Genomic DNA, 22983 nt, shown 5'->3' with positions numbered 1-22983 from the left:
TTCCAGTTTAAACTTGCCTAACTTCGTGAAAGATATGTCTGAATCTGAATCTGGAAATAGGCCATTAAAAAAGTTTCTTTTAGTGTTTTGAGGTTATTATGCATAAATTCATGATTATGGGCATTTGTTTGCGTAAATATACATATTAATTTTTTCTTAATTTGGTCTACGGACTTCATTTGAAAACAATGTGCGACTAATACTCATTGGGATATACATCATTTTTAGAATGTTTTCAAAATTATGAAATACGAATTCATGATAATGAGCATCTTTTATGAGTATTGTATACATTTTGATTTTCGTTATTTTGATTGATCAACTGTTCGTGTCAAATAACTAATGACCAATACTCACCATGAAAAACATTGTTTTTAGCTTTTCGGTTCATAATATACGAATTCATAATTACATGTGTTTTTTGTGTGCGCGCTATAGTATACGCTAAATTTTTCGAATTTAATTGATAGACTCTGATTAATTTAAAAGGAATTAACTAGTTTTAAATAACATTGTGCAATAAATTTTATATCATTTGTGACAATTTACACAAAATTTTGCTCTGCGTAATGGGGATCGAATCAACATACGAAATTCACCAAAACGCTTACATCAAGCTAGTCCTCCATGCATCAAAGCACAAAACTTCCGCCGTCAACGGCGTCCTCCTCGGCCGTATCTCCGGCGACTCCGCCGTCGTAGAAATTGTGGAGTCCGTTCCATTGTTCCACTCCCAAATTGGCGTCCTTCCTCCTCTCGAAATTGCCCTAATTATGGTTCGTCACTACACTCCATATTGCATATTCACTGCGATGAACTGAAAATTTTATACAAGTGTTTTGTTTGAATATAGTCTGTTTATGTGTAGAGGCTGATCCAGGATTTGAAGCTTATGAGTACTTCAACGACCTCAAGTTAATTTACTATAATAACTGAGTTCATAGTCAAATATGTATAGATATTTAGTGGATTTGTTAATGTATGTATAGGTTTTGTGCAAAAGCTACTGAATTGCACATGTATACATACATACATGCTCTGAGCTGATTTAAAATCTCGGATTTGTCTATGAGTAGGATTCAGGATTTGAAGTTCATGAGTTCCTATAATGACTTCAAGTTAATATACAATCAATTTTTTCTTATATATATATATATATATACAGAGACGGATCGAGGATTTGAATTTTATGAGTTCCTATGATGACTTCAAGTTTATATACAATCAAAATTTTATAGATGATTTGTTAATGAATATATAGGGTCTGTGCAAAAGCTACTAGATGGTACATGTATATAGGACATACTTTGAGCTGACTTTAAATCTTGGATCTGCCTCTGAGAGTGTTGTGTATTTTTGTTTATATATAGGTTTGTATAAATGTGAAATGAAACTAGAACCAAAATTGTTATAGAGGAGTAACGGATATGGTGATACTTTGAACTTGCTGACTTAAAATCATTGATCTGCTTCTAAGTTTCTGCATTTTATTTGGGATGCTAATCCTGTTTTATTTGGACAGATTGAGGAGTATTATTGTGATAAAGGTTTAAGTGTTGTTGGTTACTTTCATGCCAATGAGAGATTTGATGATTCCGAGCTAGGAAGTGTTGCTAAGAATATTGCAGACCATATCTACAAATATTTCCCTCAAGCTGCTGTGCTCCTGGTACCTTTTTGTTGTTGAACATTTTTTTGTCTTTCGTGTGTTTATTGAAAGTTTGGATCTTTGAAATGTTGTTAGGAAAATTCTTAAGCTGAGAGTTTTACCGTTTCAGCTGGATAACAAGAAGTTTGAAACTTTATCAAAAGAGGGGAAAGACAGGAGTCCTGTAATGCAGGTCAGTACATACAAATTTTAACATTTTTCCTTGTTCATCTGATAATCAATGACAAAGTTCAGAGTCCTCAACCCATCTTTGGTGACTCTCCCAATTTCTTGGTTGGAAGTGGAAAGTTCTTGCTATGGGGTAACCTCATTTGTCAGAATTCAACTCAAACTGGGAGTTTTATGGGATTGGCTACAGGAAAATCATAGCCTCTTCTGTTTGTACATGATAAAAAATCTAGCTGTTTTTTCCCCATTTATATCTAACAACTCAGACTAATATGTAGCCTCATGATAGAATTAGCTGCTGCTGTGTAATAGGTGTAGTCTCATTGACTTGTGCTTCTTTTTACTAGTTGATTGCAGATGTTGATTACTCATTTCCTTGTGCTAGTATTACTTTTGATCATTTCGTAATATTTCCCTTATATTGTTTTTTATGGATGATGGAGAAGTAACCATTCATCCGTCTATCATGTGGTCTCTGGTGATGAGTTCTAGTGGGACGGACTAAAAAAAGAAAGCGGGCCACATAAATCGGGACAGAGGGAGTAATTTGTATAGAAGTGTCAGGTCTCCGTAGGATGTATGTCTTGGTTTATTCTATCTTCTTGCACAAAAGGTTTACCCTTAATTTGAGCATCAGGGATCAGTATTTTGGTTTCGATACATAGTTTCTTGGAACATTGATTTGTTACTGAATATATCTTCCAAAGCTGAAATATTAATCTTCTTCTAAGCACTCCGTTTTAAGTAAAAACGGAAAACCAGAGACGGTGCTCTGTTTCATACTTGTCATGTTTAACAGCAGTGAAGTGGATAACCTTTCACTGTTGAAGTTGTGACTAACAATAGTTAGTGATTTAGAGAACATTTTGCCATAGTTGCCTGAGATTTTTAATTACCATGATAGTTGCATTGTTTTATCTGCATTATTCTACAGATGGTGGTGTATCTATTTCAGTTTTACTTCAGTTCGACTCGCATGACCTTTCAGTGAGGGCTATTTTTGGTAATGGTAATCACTGAATTAATGCTAACATGCTGGATTTTGAGATTTGCTGGTTTTCTATATCCTCTGAACTCTGAAGTAGAACCATGGTTTCCTTGGGATATCTAGAGTTGCTTGCCCAGATTTGACCATTCATGCACTTTCTTCTGGCCTTTCAGAAGACTCAGTGATGCTCTAGTAGGCTTTTCGTTTCATGACCTATTTCTTTGTGGTTTTTGCTTTGCATTTTGCGTAGGCTAAAAGTTAGATTGAGAAAGTATGTGTCTCTATATCAACTTTAATTGAAAACTAAAGCCTGTTCTATGTCTAGTTGATAATTTGTAAAAGCCATTAACCATCCAGATATTTGTTGTCACCTGGTTGAATTTGATAATATTAAACAGTGAGCTGTAAATACTTAATATGAAGGAACATTTAACTGTGCTTGGCTCATTTGTGTGAACGGGACAGGAATTATTTGATATCTTTCAGGAAAAGGGCCTTAACATGCTTAACAATAATTGGATGTCAACCCAATTGTTTTTGAACAGTTTGCCAATTGATTGTTTTATATGATTAATGATACACCAACCAAATGCACCCACTCTAGTTCTAGTTCAAGTAAGCATTGCACGATGAAACATCTTTCAGGAAGACTCAATATAACATGTTCTCCAGCTTATTGATATTGCCCTGTACCTAGGCCATCTGATTTTATCTGTTTTACCACTTCTCCAATTTTCCATGAAATAATAGCAATTAGAGTGGTCTAGATTTTGCTCCACGTTTATTTTGGTCCCCCTTAAATGTTGTTAAAGATCTGATTTTTCATAACTTTCTTGATAGTTCTTTATGTACTGATAGTTTACTTTGTGTAGCTAGTAATAGTATACTATAGTTCTCTTCACTAATGTTGTAATTATGTCCCTTGTCGGTGCCTCTAAAAGCAGTTCCATTAATGTAGCCTTTTGCTTCATGTTCAGCTTTACACCAAGGATACATCTAGGAGCTGGAAACTAGTGGGATCAGATGGAAGCAGCCGTTTGAAAATTAAACAGCCATCAGCAAATGTCATCCTTCTAGATTTCATTTCATCGGGGAAATGGAAGGATATTATAGATTTCGATGACCACCTTGATGACATTAGCAAGTAAGAGCTTTACCCTGTAGATTGATTGAACTCGCAATATCTGCTTTCTTTCTAAGAGATTCACTGTGTTTTTGCTTTTCCTCATCAAATTATTAGGGACTGGGTGAACACAGAGCTCTTCAATTGAAGCTGCTTATGTATATCTCATGTTGTTTCTGTCTCTGAAGGGAAATGATTCATCACTTTGGTTATAACATTGTGATCCAATAGACGGTAGCCTGCTGGTTATGCTCTCAAGAAAAGGTGATACATTTGTCAAAAGTGCTTTCAATCTTTCAGAAAGACTCTCGATATATAACATGTTCTCCAGCTTATTGATATTTACCCTGTGCCTCCAATTTTCCATGAAATACAAGTAAGCAGAGTGGTCTAGATTTTGCTCCACGTTTATTTTGATCCCCCTTGTGTAGTTTCATGCACATCATTTTACTTCCCAATCCAACTTGTTGGAACTGAGGCATCGCATGACCAGAAGAATTGGGTGAAATAAGTGAATTTATCTAGTTGAGGCATTCTTGATTGATTGAGACAAAAAAATTCCCTCAATACAGCTTCACTCCGTCAAGCCTGTACGAGTAGTTGTTTTACTTAGTGTAATGAGGGAGGAGAATAGCAAATTCTCAAAGTTTTAGCAAGTCCATACTGACTAATGGTTGTGTTTCTCTAAATGCCATTTAGTTGCCACAGCCCTCAAAAGATGAAGGGTTTGTTTTTAAAGTTCGTACCCTATATTTTTTATTAAGGATTGAAAGAATATTTGCCATGACTTTTGATGGTAAAAAATAATTTCGTCTATAAGCAAAACATAGTTACTATATATACATAATCTAGTGATATTCTTAAGAAATTGTGAAATTCATCGACAATTTCAACCTTCCTCTCTCGTTGACCTCTCTCCTCCCTCCCTTTTGATATATATCTTTAGACATGATCACGCTTGAAAGCAACCGTTCTTTTTGCAAATGTCACACATCAACTTGTGTATGTAAAGAAAAAGATGTTATTTTTAAAACATGACCCTTCCAAAAAAAAAAAAAAGCTTTATTCAATAATTATGCAATGACAAAATAGCCTTGATTTTGGTTAAATAAATGTGGAATCTTATCCATTGTCAAATGCAATTGGACTTAACTTAGATTGAAGTATTTTTTTTTATTTTGAAATTTTGGAGAAAAAAGGGGAAAATGAAAATAATTACGTCTCTACAACTATAATTATTGCTATTATTACCATCATTATAGTTATGATTCAATTATTTCTATTGGTGATAATAGTAATCCATTAATGAAATTGGAGAAGCAAGGATAAAAATTCAGACGATATCGTAATGTTTTTTTTTTCTGTTTAAAATATGAATAAGTATAAGCGTTGTTGCTCTAATGAAATTGACGCAGACTACTCTACGTGGTAGCATGATAGAAGAGGTGAGATGGTGACAATTGAGAAGTTATCACTGAACACTTTTAATTATCCAAAGAGAAGATGTCAAATAACAAAATGAAGACCATACCCTCATTTGGCTCCTTTTGAAGTATAGTCCATATCTAAACATCTTATTAGCAATTCGCGCATCTATCGGTAGAGGGTTCAGATAAAGTAAGTAGCTCGCAAAGAGGGAGTTCCCTGGCTGGTACCAATAGATAGAGCTACTAGTAAGATAAGCAAAGGCGGTTGAGAGTGGAAGGAGTTAACCTCTCAGCCTCAAGGTGAAAAAATATAGCAACTGACAAGGAGTACACCTCCCGATTTGTCAGGTATACTACGAAGAATGGCATGGATCGGTAGGAAATACCATTCTGGCACAATATGAGGCGGGGTGGACATCGAATTAGCAGGTATATAATTGTCGGGATGCCCCAAAACATTAGGAGCATAAAAAATCCAAATGGAAAAAAATGTGGATCTATTCAAATTTTTAACGAAGTTGATTGGAAAAATCCGGACTTCTCTACAGAGAATTATAATTTCGATATGATAGTGCCATTTAAACAAAAATAAAAACTTCAAACTAACATCTTCCATTTTCGTCGATTCAATTTATTTAAATTTGTGTAAAACTCTCTTTTGTGAAATCTAAAACTCAGCTAGCCTTTTCTAATTTTATTTTTATTTTACTAATTCATATATATATGAATTTTTTCTTATTTTTGGACTTTATATTTGTCCAAATTCTTGTTAGCAAATAAACCTTTGTGTTTAACTTGAAACCTTACCAAAATAGTCATACAACTTTAAAAATATTGCACCTAACTTGGACCATAATTACCAATTTTTAATATTATCAAATTCTATCTCCTTATTTCTTTTGAAAAAAAATATTCAATTTTATCCTCAATTATATTTTTTATTCATTCTTGTTTATTAAAAAAATCATTTAGTATTTGTTTTTGTCATTAATAAACTTCAGAATTTGTATTCGATAGATTTCACATATTCAAACTCCTTTTAAGAAAAGCTCAAAATTTACTTCATACATATGAAAATAAGATCTTTTTTCCTAATGGTTAATATCAGTCAAAGTATAATACCAAAAAAAAAAAAATGTAGTCAAAGTTGCTCAATTTGTTTGACTCTTTTTTACTTCCCTTTAATCCAATAGTCAACAGCTTTTTTCTTTAATGTTTGACATATTATTATCATCAAAGTATTATTAGATTAAAGAAGGAATTATTTTCTTAATTATGTATTTAGTTAATTAAATTAAATATAATTTAATATATGCTTTGAAACTGAAAGCATGAGAGACAGGTTGGAGACTGTGGTGGCCCATATGTTGATTCAGACTCTTGTGTTTGGGACAAAATACATTGAAAATAATTGAACATGAAAAGCTTAGACACAACAATAAAATTGTGATTGCGGTAAAATGATAAATATTTTTTATTATTATCTAGTTTGTAAATTTGTTTTTGTTATAGATTGTTTCATATATCTAATATAAAAAAAATTGAGTTAATGGTTACGTTTTGTAAGTTTTTTTTTACTAAACTATTAAGTGTTTAGTTTTTCTATTTAAACCAACTATTTATCATAATACGCTTTAATCATCGATTGTTCCGCTTTCATATCTGAAATTTCATCATCGTTCAAATAGTAAATAAAACAACGGATTGTTAAAGTGTATTGTAATGAACAGTTGGTGATAGTTCATTTAAAAAAATGTACACATGATAATTCAGATTAAAAACTCATAAATTTTATATAAGTTTATGTTCATTTTCTCAAAAAATTTAACGCAAATTCATATTTAATTGGCTCGGCTTAGAAGTTGACAAGAATATATTGCACAAATACACAACTTAAAATATCATAATTTCTCTTTTCTATCATTTTAAAAAATTTACAAAAATCGCTTCTCATATACATCTATATCCCTTCTCGAATATATCTCCATCCTCTTCGTATATATTCTTATCTCCTCTCGTATACATATATCTTATTGAACATCAATATATCATACAACCAAAAAATATATACGAAACTAATAAAAAATTTAAAAATATTGTATTTGAGGAAACTTTGAAATTAAAATGTAATTAACTCTAAATAGTTGAAACTTCTCGAATACGATGTAATTAACCGGAACTATGCTTAGATAAACAAAGAAAAAGTTCAAACCCCACCACACCCCACTCCTCTCTTCCCCATACAATTAAGTGTATTTTTTGTTTGGTAAAGTCCCCAAAGCTTCTTTCTACACTTTCAAAAACAGCACTTCTTTTCTTTCTTCTCTCTCTCCACACAGTTTTCTTTGGAGGTCCCCCTTTCTCTTTATCTCTGTCAACAGTAGTGCTGCTAATCCCCCATTGCTAAAGCAGAGAGAGACCCTAAAAAGTTTTGATCTTTGTGACACTTCAGGTACAATTCTTTAGACTACTTTCTTTTTATATATTTTGGAAATGGTCCCTGTATCTTTCTGGATGAGTTTCTTTCATTACTTTGTTTTTTAGCATATGGGTCTTTCTGGGGCTGTTATTTGATCCTTTTGGTAGGGTTTTCTTGAAAAAAGTTTATGGCTTGGCACAAGATCTGTGTACTTTTTTGTTGACCCTTCTGTATTGCTTTTCTTGTTTATCTATGTGGGGTTGTGTTAGTTTTATGCTCTGTGGTGTTAAAAATGGCTTTTGGGTGCTGTTGAATGTATGCATTTTATGATTTGGTGTTCTGATTCACTTCATGGTCCTAAGAAAAGATTTGGGCTTTTGAGGTAAATTACTGTGATTTTAGCTCTTGGACATTTGTTTGCACTACTTGTGATTTTGGGTCTGTGCAGTTAATTGGTTAATGATTCTGGATTTTGAAGTCATCATAGATATCTCAGTGTGCTTGTCCTGTTGCTTAAAGATCTATTTTTTAAGCTCAGAAATGTCTTTTGTTGTTTATTGCTGTAGTTTCTTATTTTTGCGCGCACCTTGACTAATTTCATGTTATACTTGCCAGCTACCAACAGCTTCTAGGTAACTTTGTCCACCAAGGTTAGGAGTTAGGACATATGAGAAGAAATCACCTTAGTGTTTTTTTTTGTCTTTGTTGGAATTTGAACCTGAGACCTCATGGTTCTCAAATCGCCGAATAGTTTCTTTTATCTGTTTTCCACTCTATAACAGTTTTGATGTTATCTTGATTTATTGTCATTTCATCCTATGGATAACCTGGCCTCCAAGTTCTCTCTATGTCTCTTGATTGTGTTTAATAAAGTTTTATACTTTTAAACTTGGGAACTTTATGCTGTTTATGGAGCTTTTGATCACGATCTCTTTTGCTGATGACTAGGGTGTACATGAAGTGAACTTGGACGCTGTGTCATGGGCTTGGTTGAACAGACTGCATTGAGGATTCGTTGTTCAATTTAATGGCGTCAACACCTTCTGTCAAGAGTTCACTGGAAAAGCTGAATAAGTCAGCTGGAATTCAAGCAGTAGAACGTAATCCTCGGAGATCAGCACCTTCCCAAGTTTCAAAGAGTATCAATTCTGGGAGCACGACTTCAAAGGAGCTACAACACAATGATCGAGAAGTTGCATCTAAGCAACTTATGGCAGAAGCAACAAGCAAAAAGAAGTTAAATAGCTATCAGCAAGTAGGATCTGCCGACTTATTGGTTGATAAGTTTGATTCGAGCTTATATTTAGGAAATCTGAAGCATGCTCCAAGCGGTACAGCTTCTGCACCCTGTGAAGCAAAGGGCTCGCAGTGCGCTGTTGATCAGGAAAAGAAGTCATCAGGAAATGGAGACATCAAGGATAACTCAGCCCCAGCCAAAGTCAGTGATGGGGCCGGTAGCCTTGCAAAAACAAGTGGAAGTGCCAAAGTTAGCGATCGAGCTGATTTTGTTGAGAGTGGAAAGAGCAGCATCTGTAGGGGAAGCACAAGCACCGATGTAAGTGATGAAAGTACTTGCAGCAGCTTTAGCACCACTATTAATAAACCCCACAAAGCTAATGACTCAAGATGGGAAGCCATTCAAGCTATTCGAGCTAAAGATGGAACATTAGATTTGAGACATTTCCGGTTGCTAAAGAAGTTGGGAAGTGGTGATATTGGAAGTGTCTATCTGTCGGAGCTGTGTGGAACAAAGTGTTATTTTGCAATGAAAGTTATGGATAAAGCATCATTAGCTGGCCGTAAGAAATTGCTACGTGCTCAAACAGAGAGAGAGATATTGCAGTCCTTGGACCATCCATTTCTACCAACTTTATATACCCATTTTGAGACAGAAAAGTTTTCATGTCTAGTAATGGAGTTTTGCCCAGGAGGTGACTTGCACACACTTCGTCAGAGGCAACCAGGGAAGCATTTTTCTGAACAAGCTGTGAAGTATGATTACTTTATCCGAAACCTCTTTGTTGATTTATTTACTTTCTTGATAAGTTGTTTATCTCAAATCTCATAGTCTTAACATGGTGTGCTCTCTTTATCTGGAAGTATTTTTGCCTGGTTTTGGTGTTCCGTGGTTTGTACTATTAATTGCTTTAGTGTTGACAAAGATTTGCCACATGTGTAAGTCTTATGGGCAACTTTTTCTTGTTTCAATTATTGTAGTGTTAAATCTCTACTAACTTGAAATAAATAGCTATCTCTGCAGGATATAGCTATTATAGGATGCTAAATCTTGAATTCTATAGACTTCCTTTGTTATTTTCTGAACTTCGTTGCTCAAGAAATTGACATAAAATGGACTTCTTCCAAATACAGCTAGGAATACTTTTGGAATGTGCTTTTTTTAGAACTACTTTCAGAATATATTTGTTTTAAACTACTTTTGGAATACGTTTTTCTGATAAAGTAAGAAATAAATATCCTTGAATTATGTTACGTAACTGGTTCATTTTTTGTTTTTGGACTGTTTGCATTGCAATTTCACATGCAATTTGCTCTTCCTTTACGAAAGAAACGTACTTTTTGAAATAGACTAAAAAGAAAAGTAAGACGAACAAATTGAAACGTAGGGAATATTATTTACGTTCTCTAAGGATTTGGTTTGAGTTTATGCGTAGTAGATTAAACCAATATATTTGATGAACTTCATGTTTTACCAGGTGGAAAGCGCGTACTTAATTCCTTTTATTGAGGCTCTTTAAACTTGTTTGCCTGTCTCTAATTTTGCCTGACTTGATTTACAATTTAATGGAAGAGAAGAGTTTGTTTTAGATTCTGTTGGTATTATTCCATGAGGTGTTGATTTTATCTCAAATTTTAGGTTCTATGTAGCAGAGATCCTCCTTGCTATGGAATACCTTCACATGCTTGGTATTGTTTATCGCGATCTCAAGCCAGAAAATGTTCTTGTTAGAGAAGATGGACACATAATGCTATCTGATTTTGATCTCTCCCTTCGTTGTGCTGTGAGTCCAACACTTGTCAAGTTGTCGTCTATTGATGTGGAGCCACTCCGGAAGAATTCCGGTTACTGTGTGCAGCCAACATGCATTGAGCCCTCTTGTATCCAGCCATCGTGTGCTGTTACTACATCATGTTTTGGGCCTCGCTTCTTTTCTAGTAAGTCGAAGAAAGAAAAAAAATCTAAAAATGATACAGGGAACCAAGTTAGCCCATTACCAGAACTTATGGCTGAGCCTACTGGAGCACGTTCGATGTCTTTCGTTGGGACACACGAGTATTTAGCACCTGAAATAATCAAAGGTGAAGGACATGGGAGTGCAGTGGACTGGTGGACCTTTGGTATCTTTCTTTACGAGTTACTGTTTGGTAAGACACCCTTCAAGGGATCAGGAAACCGAGCTACACTTTTCAATGTTGTAGGTCAGCCCCTCCGTTTTCCAGAATCTCCAGTGGTAAGTTTTTCAGCTAGAGATCTGATACGAGGCTTGCTCGTGAAAGAGCCACAAAATCGATTGGCATACAAAAGAGGAGCTACAGAAATCAAGCAGCATCCATTTTTCGAAGGTGTAAACTGGGCTTTGATTCGTTGTGCAAGCCCTCCTGAGATCCCAAGACCTGTTGAATTCGAGAGATTCTCAGCACAGCCGCCATCATCAACTAGTGAGAAACCCGTGGCTGTAACTGTTCAATACCAGCAAAAGTCTGATAACTATCTCGAATTTGATTTCTTTTGAACTTGTTTCGTTTCTTTCTTTCTTGTAAAAGTCGATTATCTTATTTTTCGTTAGTAAAACATACGAAGTTGTACAACATTTTGAAGATGTGAAATTAAGATGATCATATATTGTTTGTTGTTGTAAGTTATCAAAGCAGTATGTTGCAGGTGTTTATGCTACCAATTGTTAATGTGAAGTTAGCAGTTCTTGTTTACATTCTTTTGGGGTCTTTTTATCTTCTTTTTAACCCTTTTGATTGCTGAGAAGTCTCTGAGTTTAGGACCTTCTATTCTTCTCTACTTAAATATCGTACTTCTATTTGATCGTGTGATATGTATCGAAGTTCATATTTTGTCTCCTTCTCCAAGACAAACATATAGTATTAACTAGAACAAGTCATATAAAGTAAGATGTCAAGATGATCGTAAGTAACCAACTTATCCTTCTCGACTAAATATTATACTGTTATTCGAACGAGTGACATGTATCCAAGTTCATATTTTGTATTTCCTTCTCCGAGACAAACATATAATGTTGACTAGAACAAGTCATAGGAAGTTAGATGTCAAGAGTAATCATAAATACCGCTAAGTTTTATATGAAAAATAAAATTAGAAAATATATAGTATTAACCAGAACAAGTCAGATAAAGATAGATGTCAAGATAATCGTAAGTAACCAATGTATCATTCTCGACTTAAATATCATACTTTTATTTGAACAAGCGACGTGTATCCAAGTTCATATTTTGTATTTCCTTTTTCGAGACAAACATATAGTGTTAACTAGAACAAGGCATGGGAATTTAGATGTCTAGATAATCGTAAATACCGCTAAGTTTTATATTATACAAAAATAAAAATTAGAAAATTAGAAAAAATATATAGTATTAACTAAAACAAGTCAGATAAAGATAGATATCAAGATAATCATAAGTAACCAACTTATTTTTTCTCGATTTAAATATTATACTTTTATTCGAACGAGTGACATGTATCCAAATTCATATTTTGTATTCTCTTCTCGGAGACAAACATATAGTGTTAACTAGAACAAGTCATACAAAGTTAGATGTCAAGATAATCGTAATTACCGCTAAGTTTATATTATACAAAAATAAAAAATAGAAAAAAAAATATGCGGTGAACGTGGATCGAACACGTGACCTTCAGATCTTCAGTCTGACGCTCTCCCAACTGAGCTATCCCCGCTATGTTATCAATATTATATATTTAATTTGATAAATGTTTATAATAACATAATAAAAAGTTTGTTTGGCCGTAAGAAAAACTAATCATTAAATATTGATTGGTAATATTAAAATTAACTGTATTGAGTATGAAAGAATTTATATATTTTAATATTATACTTTGATGTTGAATATATATACGGCGCAGAGCTAGGTAGAGCTGAAGAGTTCATCCAAATCTCTCGTACTAGAATAGTGTAACTTAGTTTTTAATTTAATAATTTTTAATTTAATAATAAATTTTTATTTTTTTTCAATTTAATTGTATGAAGTTTATGATTCATGCAAAAGAGAGTGACCCTTTATGATAAAGAAAATATCAACCAGACATTCTTGTAAAATAAATATATTCTAATAGCAAATGAAAAATGTACCTCTTAGTAAAAAAAATTAATGCATGTATTTAATTTAATATATATAAATCATGAGATAGGAACCATATTGTACCACTCATGCAAAAACCTTATTATAAATTTATCATATAGTATATAACCCAAACTATAATAAACCCAAATTCTTAATTATAACATACTACTAATTTGTAAATAGGGGTTCAAAAATAATTACTAAAATATTATACTTTAGGTATCTAAACCCATGATTCAAGTAATTGTTTTAACCTTATTTTAATTATGTTAAAGGAAATTCAATAATTTATATATGATAAAAAAGTCATTTTTACTCTATTTGATTATATGTATAGTTTTTCATGAATGTTTTGGTATGTTAGAATAATTTTTTTCATGTTAACGGTGAAAGAAATTAAAAGAACTCGAAATTTATTTCTTCATGAATATTCATAGTTAAATCTACTGAAAGATTGGACAAAAATGATTCAATCTAACTCATTTCCTTCCCTTAGCTTCGCCCTGTTAAGTGTTGTTCCATTAGAATTTGTTTATTTCGTTGTAATCGATTCGGGATTTTTAAATGTATTTTTGAAACACTAAAGAATTGAAATCTTAGATCAAAACACTATGTATGGATAATACATAGCCTAAAGGCAAAAAGTTTCTTCAATAGCCAAGTCGAGCACTGAAACACAACAGGTTGAAGTCAAAGACAAGACAAGTCCTACTCTCTAGCAGAAGATTATCCCTGACATTATTCTCCGACGATGTCCTCAAGGAGTTGAAAGCCACATTCGATCGAACCTAGAGTAACGACTTTTTTTCTAAATTATGAAGTTAAACCTCAACAACTTTTAGAAAATGCTAAAAAATCTTGAAACCGTAAATTTTAAATTCTGAATCTGTTTCCGACACTACGAGCTCGTAGTCAACCCCATGCATGTGCACACACAAACACATAGTAAGAAAAAGAGTTGACCGGGTGTCTTGTGGGTGAGCTACCTGCCAATGTCTCACACGCTCAACATAGTTGAATTCTTTAATAATGTCATGCACCTTTGATGCTCACATAACATTAACACACTATATATACATTTCTTCTATTTTTATTTTTTTTAAAACATTAAGTTAAAAAAAAAAAATAGTTCAAAAACTCATTCATCTTTTAACTTAATTATCATAAGAAGGGAGAAAAAAAATATTTACATTTTTTTAGATATGGGAAGAATTCCATGTTGTGAAAAGGACAATGTTAAGAGAGGGCAATGGACTCCTGAGGAAGATCACAAACTATCATCTTACATTGCTCAACATGGAACTCGTAATTGGCGTCTCATTCCTAAACATGCCGGTTCGTTTCGTTATCTGATTTTCGATATTTATTTTATTTCTCACTAATATAGTTTCACGCTAAAATATCAAAGGTGATTCCATTCACAAAATCTCTTATAAAGGACATAGACGCTCTATCACAAACCTTTGGTTATCTCTCACTAGACCTTTTTTTTTGTTCGATGTTCGATATCTAGTCTGATCTGAATTTGCATAAGAAAGTCTCGCCCTACCAAGATTGATATAAATGGATCAAAAATTAGTAATTTTATTAAAGATATTCAAGATATAAAATATACATAAAAAAAAAGGTGATTTTGACCTATATACATGCACACAATATAATAATATTCAATAAAGAAGTATTTACTATTTCGCGATTCAATCATGTTTGCTTATAAAAATTTAATTCTTATTTTAAACAGGATTACAAAGATGTGGAAAAAGTTGTAGATTGAGATGGACAAATTACCTTAGGCCTGATCTCAAACATGGCCAATTTTCAGAGGCAGAAGAACAGACCATTGTCACACTTCACTCTGTTCTTGGCAATAGGTAAAAAAAAATTAAAATTTTAGCTTCTGGTTTTATCTTGTATTTTTACGAGAGGTTATTGTTCTGTTACGCCTTTCACTGTGGTTCTACCTTGCATTTCTACAAGAGGCCCTCTTTGGCCTCACCGCGACAACTATTATTGTTGGACCATGAATCCCCTTTTATTTCAACAATATATCTAATTGTAATCGATTGCATAGTCCTTAGCATAATCAGGAAGATTTTGCTAGAAATTCTAAATTCGCCACTGATAGATATCAAATCTTTTCAATTACCTATAGTTTCAAAACAAAATAATGTAATTTACCTTTGTGCCCTCCATTATTAGTAGCATTAGACTCTCTAAGAATATTGTCGCTCTCATGTCAAATATTCCCTAAGTGCTATTTTTGAAAGATTTGACACATTCTCCTCAAAAAAATTTTTGAAGAATTTGAGCAACATGGAACATATAGAAATTTATATTAATCGTTAACTAAGTATGATTTAACGTGTAATCGAACAGATGGTCTGTGATAGCTGCTCAACTTCCAGGTAGAACAGACAATGATGTGAAGAACCATTGGAACACAAAGCTCAAAAAGAAATTATCTGGTATGGGAATTGATCCAGTAACACACAAGCCATTTTCACACTTAATAAGTGAAATTGCAACAACATTATCTCCACCACAAGTCCCTCATTTGGCTGAAGCAGCACTTGGTTGTTTCAAAGATGAAATGCTTCATCTTTTAACCAAAAAAAGAATTGGTTTTCAGTTTCATACACAATTCACAAATATGACAAGTACTCATAATAATGCACCAAGTACAAGTCATGTTAAGCATGAGGAGAATAATAATTATAAAGATAATAACACGATTGAGAAAATTAAGTATGGATTATCAAGAGCTATTAAAGAAAGTGATAAGAATTGGGAAACAAGTGTAGGAGGAGGAACATCTAGTAATTTTCATGATCATGGAGGATTTAGTAACTATAATTTTGCTAATTTGCTTAATGATGAAGATGGTTCACCATGGAATCAAAGTTTGTGTAGTGGAAGTACATGCACAGCAGGCGGAGGCGGAGGCGAATTACAACAACAACAACAGCAACAACAACAACAACAGAACAAGAAAATTAGCAATGATAATTGTGAGGATAGTGGTAAAGAAATAGTAGTAACAACAAGAAATGGATCAACAACTATGTTCAATACTGACTGTGTTTTGTGGGACATATCATCTGATGATCTAATGAATCCAATGGTTTGAAGAGTTTTGTTGTAATAGGGTGGGTGGATAGAGTTGCTCGGTACCTGTGTGTCAGTGGGAGATATTGCAGGTATTTCATTAAATTAGTCGAGGTGTGCGTAAGCTGACCTGGACACCACATTTACTAAAAATATATTGTAATAGCCTACTTGAACTAGTAGGCTAGCTAGAAAGGCAAGGATGTTATAAATCATCAAAAGAAATGAAGTAATAAAGAGAGAATTGTATCTGTTTCATTTTATACGACATTCTTTCCTTTTGAAGACGATCAGAAAAGAAAGTCATCTTTTCGTATTGACTATATAATTAACACTTCAATTCACATAAATGTGCATCTTTGGTTTCTCTATTAACAAGTTCATCATAAACTTCTTAACTGGAGAAACCAAAGTGTACAATCTTTCATTAATCGAAGGTTAGATGTACTTCATCAGATATATAGACGTCAAAATTGGAACGTTAATCACAAATATTTCATTCCTGTGAAAACAACAGTTTTCTTTCCTAGAGCCTGTAAGGATCTCACTGATCAAACGAGGCGTGAGGAATACACAAATCCATGAAATCACAACTCAAAATCCATAAACTTATAACTTTAATGGTACAAAATGGTTAAATGGAAGTTAATGTTGCTTCACTGCAACACATATCTCTAGCACTACTCGCATACTAGGACTAGGAAGTAGAGAAACTTCATTTACACGAGTGATCATCATAAGAAGTATCAACACACCCGGTGTTACAACTTGTTTATTGCAAAGGGCAAGGGAACTTATGTTCGTGGTCATTGTGAAGCTTTCGTTTTTGCTCTTCATATATTTAAAGTTTTGTGAGAAATCTTACTCTTCTCCCTCTTCATCCTCGTTATCCTCGATTCCTACCCAATGAGTAAAGGCAAAAAGAAACTCTTTGAAGTTCACCATTCCATTTTTGTCCCAGTCCATTTCTTCTGCAAAACAGAAAGACGGGGGCTTTACAGACTGCAATATATGAGTGAGGAAATGCATAGAGTATTACCTAAACTCTTCCGATTAAACATGATAAAGCCTATAAAACATAGAACTACTATTATTTCTTCATTATACGTTAAAATCTTCGTGAGCTTGATGGACAAATAGATAAAATAGTAGCTAAAACAAATTAGTTATTAAGTCAATAGACTATAAATTAATAGTGTCCTCGTCATATCCTTCGAGCACAAATATCGTCCAAATCAGATTGGCGAGCAATGCACAAGAACAGATGGGATTGGTTCTGCATTTCGAGCATCTCTTTGTGATGAAGATTTTCACAAGTTCTCTTTGATAACGAGCTTAGTAATTGGTCTACTGAAAAGAAATATGTGAATCACATCATACTTATCTTTCTACCATAAAGAATGCTTCATTTATAATTCCGGAGCACTCAGTACATCGTCCTAACTTATGACATATTGTACATAAGATATGTGCAGACTCTGCATTTTCTAGTATGAAATAAAACAAATAGTGCATAGCGGCTAGAACTCTTTGAAGACCTAGTCTTCAGCAGAAAAACAGATATGTTTCTCATTGCCATTCGACATACGCACACACAGAGAGAAAGAGAGAGAGAGAGAGAACTTACCAAATCTTCTCATTGCTATTCGACCAGAAGACCTTTCTCCAGATATAGTTTCATTAATTGCTTGAACCATCTCATTCCTGCTTACATAGCCATCCTTGTTCTTGTCCAAAAACACAAAAGCATCAACAAGTGTTTCAAATGTTACCTCCAGATTTGGTAGTCCCATCCGCGATTTCTGTATCTGGTCAAGGAATAAACAACTTTGCTCGTGTGGGGCTGGGGGTAGGGGATCGGAACAACATGTTAACGTAGTTCCTCATGAAGGGCTACAGAATGCTAAGAAAATGGAATGCATCTCCACGAGAACAAGTAAGCAGATAATCTGTTGTCCGTACTCTCCAAAAGTGTCGTCGTATTGGGTCGGATCCTTCAAAATGCACTACTTTTGGAGGATCTGATACATACTCAACAATTTTTGGAGAGTCCGCGCAACATAAAAGAGAACAATCTTTGAAAAGCACCATCTCACTTGAAAGTAATCAACTAATGTCGTTTTCAGAAAAAAAATGTTCTTTTCCTAACATTTCTGAAAAAGCATGAGTTAAAAAGAAAAACTGTGAGCTGGATACAGCATGCAGAGCAGAAGGATCATCCTTCAGAAGATAGACAAGACACAGAAGAACGATGAATTCGCTGAACTCTATTCCCATATCTTCATTAATATCACACGCTTCAAATAGATCGCTGATTTCTTCATCAGTAAAATTAATTTCAAGCTTATTGAAAGCGTGTTTCAACTCCTGCGGGTCTATTGCTCCGTTGCTGTCTTCATCTACAAACAAAACAGAATTCTTCTCATTCTTTTTCCTTTAAACAAGAAAGGGAGTTGTAAATATAAAAAGCGGTTTGTGAAGAAATCAGAGTTCATCCTAGAATGTGCTTATATACAAGTACACGTTACCAAAATCATACAATTAAAAATTGGACAAAGGATGTGCAGCCAACCTACCAAATTCCTGGAATATAACTTTGCATTTTCGCAGGTTCTCATCGATTTTGGGAAATTTTAGGACTAAGCTATCAAATGATCTTATGGAACTTCCTTCAGTTTCTCTCCGCAACATCGCTTCAGTTATTTTGGCCTCGAGCTTAGTCTCTGGGATAGAAGCCTTGGGACTAGAGGGAGATTCATTCTTACCCAATACACCTCCCATTATAAGTCGAAAGTGGGAGAGCTGAACTTCGGCTATAATTTGCTCCAATCTGTAATGTAAAGTTATTTGAGGCCTTATAGTTGTTAGAATCAAACGAATACGGAAGACAGATGCAAGTAGTATTACTCCTACTAGCATATCATGTAAACACTTAATTCATATAGTTGATATATAAATCTAGCAAATACTTGGTATGCCAACTGTTACTGTTGAGCAAGCAAAGTGACACAAATAACCAAAAACCACTTATACTTTTAAGCCCATCCCTCATGATGATGCATATCGATTTACACTAGGCTTTTGTCGACGGCCAGATTTAAACTCATGGCGATGAATATCGATTTACGCAGAAATCTTGATAAGTTAAACCAGGGAACTGCATATTTTTTCAACTCAAATGAAAAAGCCATATACATCAATCATAAATATTGATGGTTTATACAGCAAAAGAGACAACAAAGCTATGTTGGAAAATATAAGTTCCAAGGTTCAATTCATATTATATGGCCCTTTTTCATTTGATGAGACTGAACAAAAATTGTATCGAAATACCGATATCATACTAGTGGTTAGAATCAAACAAATATAGCACACAGATTCAACTAGCACTATAGCTACAAGCATAAAATCATATAACCACTTTGAATTGAGATATAATAGATTCGTTAATTGATAGATATATATACACATTTCAGCAAACATTTGCTATGCCAACTGTAACTGTGACCTATCGATACAAATAACCAACAAAAACATACCGAATATAATCTCACAAGTGGGATCCGGGGAGGCCGGTAGGATGTACGCATAACTTAACTAGTATATAATCCCACAAATGAGGTAGCAACAAATAACCGAAAACAATTTACACAGAAATCTTGACAAGTCCAACCAGGAGATAGTATATTACTTTCAGTTCATACAAATGACATTAAAACAATCAAATTCCCACCAAGAATTTCGTTAAAGGTCTTCAAGATTTAATATATACTTCCTCTATTTCAATTTATTTGGTTGGTTTTGACTAGTCACGGAGTTTGAGAACCTAAAGAGGACTTTTGAATCGTCTTAAACTAAAGACATGTAAAATGTACGAAAAATTCCCTTTAATCTTGTGATCTTGTTAAACAAGCCATATCAAAAGTTAGTATTAAAGAGTTGTCAAAAAGAGAAAGTAACACAAACAAATCGAAACCTACGTAGTATAAAGTAATTTTGACACATATACAGTATAACTTATCGACAAAGGGTGTTCAACTGACCACACTCAATGCATGTGGCTATTCTACTGATTCCCACTAATGGTATACTTAGTGTAAGCAAGCTCAAAGTTTACATCTTTGGAATAAATTCTTGTTAAATAAAAAAATCCAATTAGAGATAAGTTGTCTATGAGCATCATGGCATATGCAAAAGGGAAAAAATTAAAGGTTAATAACAGGAAAAAGTAAGCTGAATAAAAATTGAATCTTGAAAAAACCTCATATCATAATATAAGAAAATCCTCAAAAAGAAGTGAAAAAGATTGCTCTTTTATTGATTAAATCATTAATGAGTAGTTAAAATTGAAGAATCAAAAGAAACAAAAAACAATCCTATCCCTTTTTTTTTTTTTTTACTTTTTTTTATTTCTTTGAGGGAAAAAAGTTGGCAAATCCCAAATTCTCTCCTTCTCCTTTTTTCTTTTCCTCTTTTCCATCAACAATCACAATGAGAAAAAGCTAAAAATGAACATCAACTCAAGAAAAAATTAATGAAACATTAAAACTAAAAATATTCAAAATCTCCTAAAGATTCAATCTTTACAAATAACACATGATATAAATAAATAAATACATATATATATACAAAAAAAAAAAACTAACCTTAGATTCTGCTAATCAAAAAGACAAAAGCTCTCCTCTGTCTTCTTCTAAGCTGAAAAACAACAAAATCAAAAGTGAAAAAAGCACAAAATATTGTGCTGATTATATTACAAAAAAATGGAACCTTTTTTTCAAAAAAAAAAAAAAAAAACTTTTTCTGCTTTAATAAACTGAACCCATATGACCAAAAAAAAAATGATATTTAAGGAAAAATATGAAAATTAAATGGAAGTGGAGTGGGTGGGGGTGGGGGGGCTAGAATATTTTCAGCTGTTTTTTTATTAAAAATTTGTAGGTGTTGTGTGGGTGGGGTTTGAGTGGGAAGATTCATATTTTCCAACATTTGCGCATCACCCACCATGTATCCTCATGATTGTTTTGTGTTATACGATCGTTAATTAGATATCTCGAGTTTTTTAATTTTTAAATATTTTTTAAAAAAAACGTTCTTATTATATTAATAAATTGATTTATGACATAATATAATGAAAAAAAAGATAAATACATCACCAAATAATTGCAAATAATACGTAGATAACCTTTATCATATTTTAAGAAAATTAGTACCCCTTGCGTTCAAAAAATAGAGTGTATATGTTATTCACTCTAACGGAAGACTAAATAGGGACAAGTGACACAATCTTATCTATCGGTCTGATGTCGGATCGGTGGATAAATTATGACATGTGTATGTTGTTAGTATAAAGGATATATATGCTCTATTTTTTAACGACAGGGACATCAATGTCCCTAAAGTATGAGGGAGGGTATCTGCATACCATTTACGATAGTTCGAAGTTATATTTATCATTTCTTTCCTAATATATTATCATATTTAGTATTTGGACTAGAAATGTTTGATTAGGTGAAAGAATCATAATTATTTCTGTTACGAATACAATTATCTTTTCTAATATGATCTTGATATTTTTGACGTAAGAAACATTTAATTATTCAATAATGAATTTTCATGTTATTATCATTCATGTTATGATGTTATAGATCATTAAATGGCGTATTGAACATTTGAACTTATGTTCATCGAAATAAATTATATTTCTTTATAAATAATTTATTTATTCGTAATACGCGTGATAAGCGTAAATTCTACTCTTTTTATTTTTTAATTTTGAGATCACACTAATTTTGTTATTATTATTGTCGTAGATCAATTTATTTTGTATTTGGTGAACCTATTCAACTGCCTACTAAAGTTTGTTGCTCCAACAAAAATATTACAAGAATTATATATAAATGGATTAAAAATAAAAGATAAATACGAACATCCTTTTAAATATGGTGTGAATTATTTGTTTTATTTCTGAATTATTGATGATCTTAAAAATATTCTTTTATTTGACTAATTGAATTTAAATACGTCTCAAATCTTGCAACTTGAATGAAATACATCCCGAAATTTTCATTAAGTTTAGAGGTGTTTTCAACACTTCGCTCTACTCTTTTATTAAGAATCACATGCACCTACAAAAGTTTGAGATTATCTGCTATGGAATATGATAAATCAAGAAAAAAAATATTTAAATTTAATTTATCGAATAAATAAATATTTTTAAAATTGTTAGTAGTTCAAAAAAACAAAAATCAAAATTCAATGTCAAAAATTAAATAGAGGATATTGAGTAGGGTATATTATTTGTGCAATATTGAAATGGACTTCCACTAATATAATTAGGTGGACAACTTTTTGTGAATGTACAAATAAATAAATAAATAAATAATGGTACATGAAAAAACGTGTATTTTGGTATCTCTTCAATATGTATAATGATGATAACATGAAAATTCCTGAAGTAGCCATTATTTTTGTAATAATAAAATTGGAGTCAATATATCAATTGTCAATCATGTTTCTTCAAATAAATTCATGATATATGTAGTATGGAAATTTACTATGAATTTGTCAATATTACATTTATCGTCATTTTGTTTTTTCATACATTTGAAATATAGCTATTATTATGAGTTTAAAATATAACAAATGGAACTCAAAAGAATATTATCATCGAATACCCATGGAATTTAAAACTTTATAATAATATATATATATATATATATATATATATATATA

At 32.7% G+C, this 22983-nt stretch overlaps 4 protein-coding genes and 1 non-coding gene across 7 annotated transcripts; 3 read left to right on the top strand and 2 right to left on the bottom strand.

Annotated features, from left to right (window-relative positions):
* Positions 1–526: 526 nt before the first annotated feature.
* Positions 527–4735, top strand: LOC107032353 (ER membrane protein complex subunit 8/9 homolog). 2 transcript variants are annotated; one of them, XM_015233949.2, is made up of 5 exons: positions 527–776; positions 1523–1669; positions 1779–1841; positions 3803–3969; positions 4137–4735. In XM_015233949.2, the coding sequence occupies exons 1-5, from the start codon at positions 570–572 to the stop codon at positions 4177–4179; spliced, it is 627 nt and encodes a 208-aa protein (XP_015089435.1). In that variant the 5' UTR covers positions 527–569; the 3' UTR covers positions 4180–4735. The 2 variants fall into 2 exon arrangements, with proteins under 2 accessions (XP_015089435.1, XP_015089436.1); XM_015233950.2 differs by having other exon boundaries at positions 4066–4735.
* A 2917-nt stretch (positions 4736–7652) lies between these two features.
* LOC107002332 (serine/threonine-protein kinase D6PKL2) lies at positions 7653–11711 on the top strand. 2 transcript variants are annotated; one of them, XM_015200311.2, is made up of 3 exons: positions 7653–7827; positions 8743–9786; positions 10670–11711. In XM_015200311.2, the coding sequence occupies exons 2-3, from the start codon at positions 8822–8824 to the stop codon at positions 11544–11546; spliced, it is 1842 nt and encodes a 613-aa protein (XP_015055797.1). In that variant the 5' UTR covers positions 7653–7827; positions 8743–8821; the 3' UTR covers positions 11547–11711. The 2 variants fall into 2 exon arrangements, with proteins under 2 accessions (XP_015055797.1, XP_015055798.1); XM_015200312.2 differs by lacking the exon at positions 7653–7827 and adding an exon at positions 7947–8176 and having other exon boundaries at positions 10670–11546.
* Positions 11712–12666: 955 nt separating this feature from the next.
* TRNAF-GAA lies at positions 12667–12739 on the bottom strand. The gene has a single exon. It is a non-coding gene; the product is annotated as a tRNA-Phe (tRNA).
* A 1556-nt stretch (positions 12740–14295) lies between these two features.
* On the top strand, positions 14296–16471 carry LOC107032263 (transcription factor MYB80). Its single transcript, XM_015233844.2, has 3 exons — positions 14296–14478; positions 14885–15014; positions 15520–16471. Exons 1-3 carry the CDS (start codon positions 14346–14348, stop codon positions 16268–16270), a joined length of 1014 nt encoding a protein of 337 aa, XP_015089330.1. The 5' UTR covers positions 14296–14345; the 3' UTR covers positions 16271–16471.
* A 250-nt stretch (positions 16472–16721) lies between these two features.
* LOC107032262 (probable calcium-binding protein CML21) lies at positions 16722–21057 on the bottom strand. The gene is made up of 5 exons (XM_015233843.2): positions 20895–21057; positions 18825–19078; positions 18445–18647; positions 17876–18050; positions 16722–17219 (listed from the first exon to the last, which is right to left on the bottom strand). The coding sequence occupies exons 2-5, from the start codon at positions 19027–19029 to the stop codon at positions 17110–17112; spliced, it is 693 nt and encodes a 230-aa protein (XP_015089329.1). The 5' UTR covers positions 19030–19078; positions 20895–21057; the 3' UTR covers positions 16722–17109.
* Between the last annotated feature and the right edge of the window lie 1926 nt (positions 21058–22983).

Source organism: Solanum pennellii, chromosome 10 (assembly GCF_001406875.1).
Source record: "Solanum pennellii chromosome 10, SPENNV200".
NCBI lineage: Eukaryota > Viridiplantae > Streptophyta > Magnoliopsida > Solanales > Solanaceae > Solanum > Solanum pennellii.
The sequence above is the reverse complement of the archived record's forward strand: the minus strand, read 5'-3'. Positions and strand labels throughout refer to the sequence as shown.

Excerpts from the sequence above, each read along its gene's own strand:
- LOC107032353 (XM_015233949.2), top strand. The coding sequence starts at position 570 with ATGGGGATCGAATCAACATACGAAATTCACCAAAACGCTTACATCAAG. Across the intron at positions 1,670-1,778 it reads CTCAAGCTGCTGTGCTCCTG|CTGGATAACAAGAAGTTTGA; the intron begins GTACCTTTTTGT and ends TTACCGTTTCAG. Across the intron at positions 3,970-4,136 it reads CACCTTGATGACATTAGCAA|GGAAATGATTCATCACTTTG; the intron begins GTAAGAGCTTTA and ends CTGTCTCTGAAG.
- LOC107002332 (XM_015200311.2), top strand. The coding sequence starts at position 8,822 with ATGGCGTCAACACCTTCTGTCAAGAGTTCACTGGAAAAGCTGAATAAG. Across the intron at positions 9,787-10,669 it reads TTTTCTGAACAAGCTGTGAA|GTTCTATGTAGCAGAGATCC; the intron begins GTATGATTACTT and ends CTCAAATTTTAG.
- LOC107032263 (XM_015233844.2), top strand. The coding sequence starts at position 14,346 with ATGGGAAGAATTCCATGTTGTGAAAAGGACAATGTTAAGAGAGGGCAA. Across the intron at positions 14,479-14,884 it reads TCTCATTCCTAAACATGCCG|GATTACAAAGATGTGGAAAA; the intron begins GTTCGTTTCGTT and ends TATTTTAAACAG. Across the intron at positions 15,015-15,519 it reads CACTCTGTTCTTGGCAATAG|ATGGTCTGTGATAGCTGCTC; the intron begins GTAAAAAAAAAT and ends GTAATCGAACAG.
- LOC107032262 (XM_015233843.2), bottom strand. The coding sequence starts at position 19,029 with ATGGGAGGTGTATTGGGTAAGAATGAATCTCCCTCTAGTCCCAAGGCT. Across the intron at positions 18,051-18,444 it reads ATCCTTCTGCTCTGCATGCT|AAATCGCGGATGGGACTACC; the intron begins GTATCCAGCTCA and ends GACCAGATACAG. Across the intron at positions 17,220-17,875 it reads AATAGCAATGAGAAGATTTG|AAGAAATGGACTGGGACAAA; the intron begins GTAAGTTCTCTC and ends TCTGTTTTGCAG.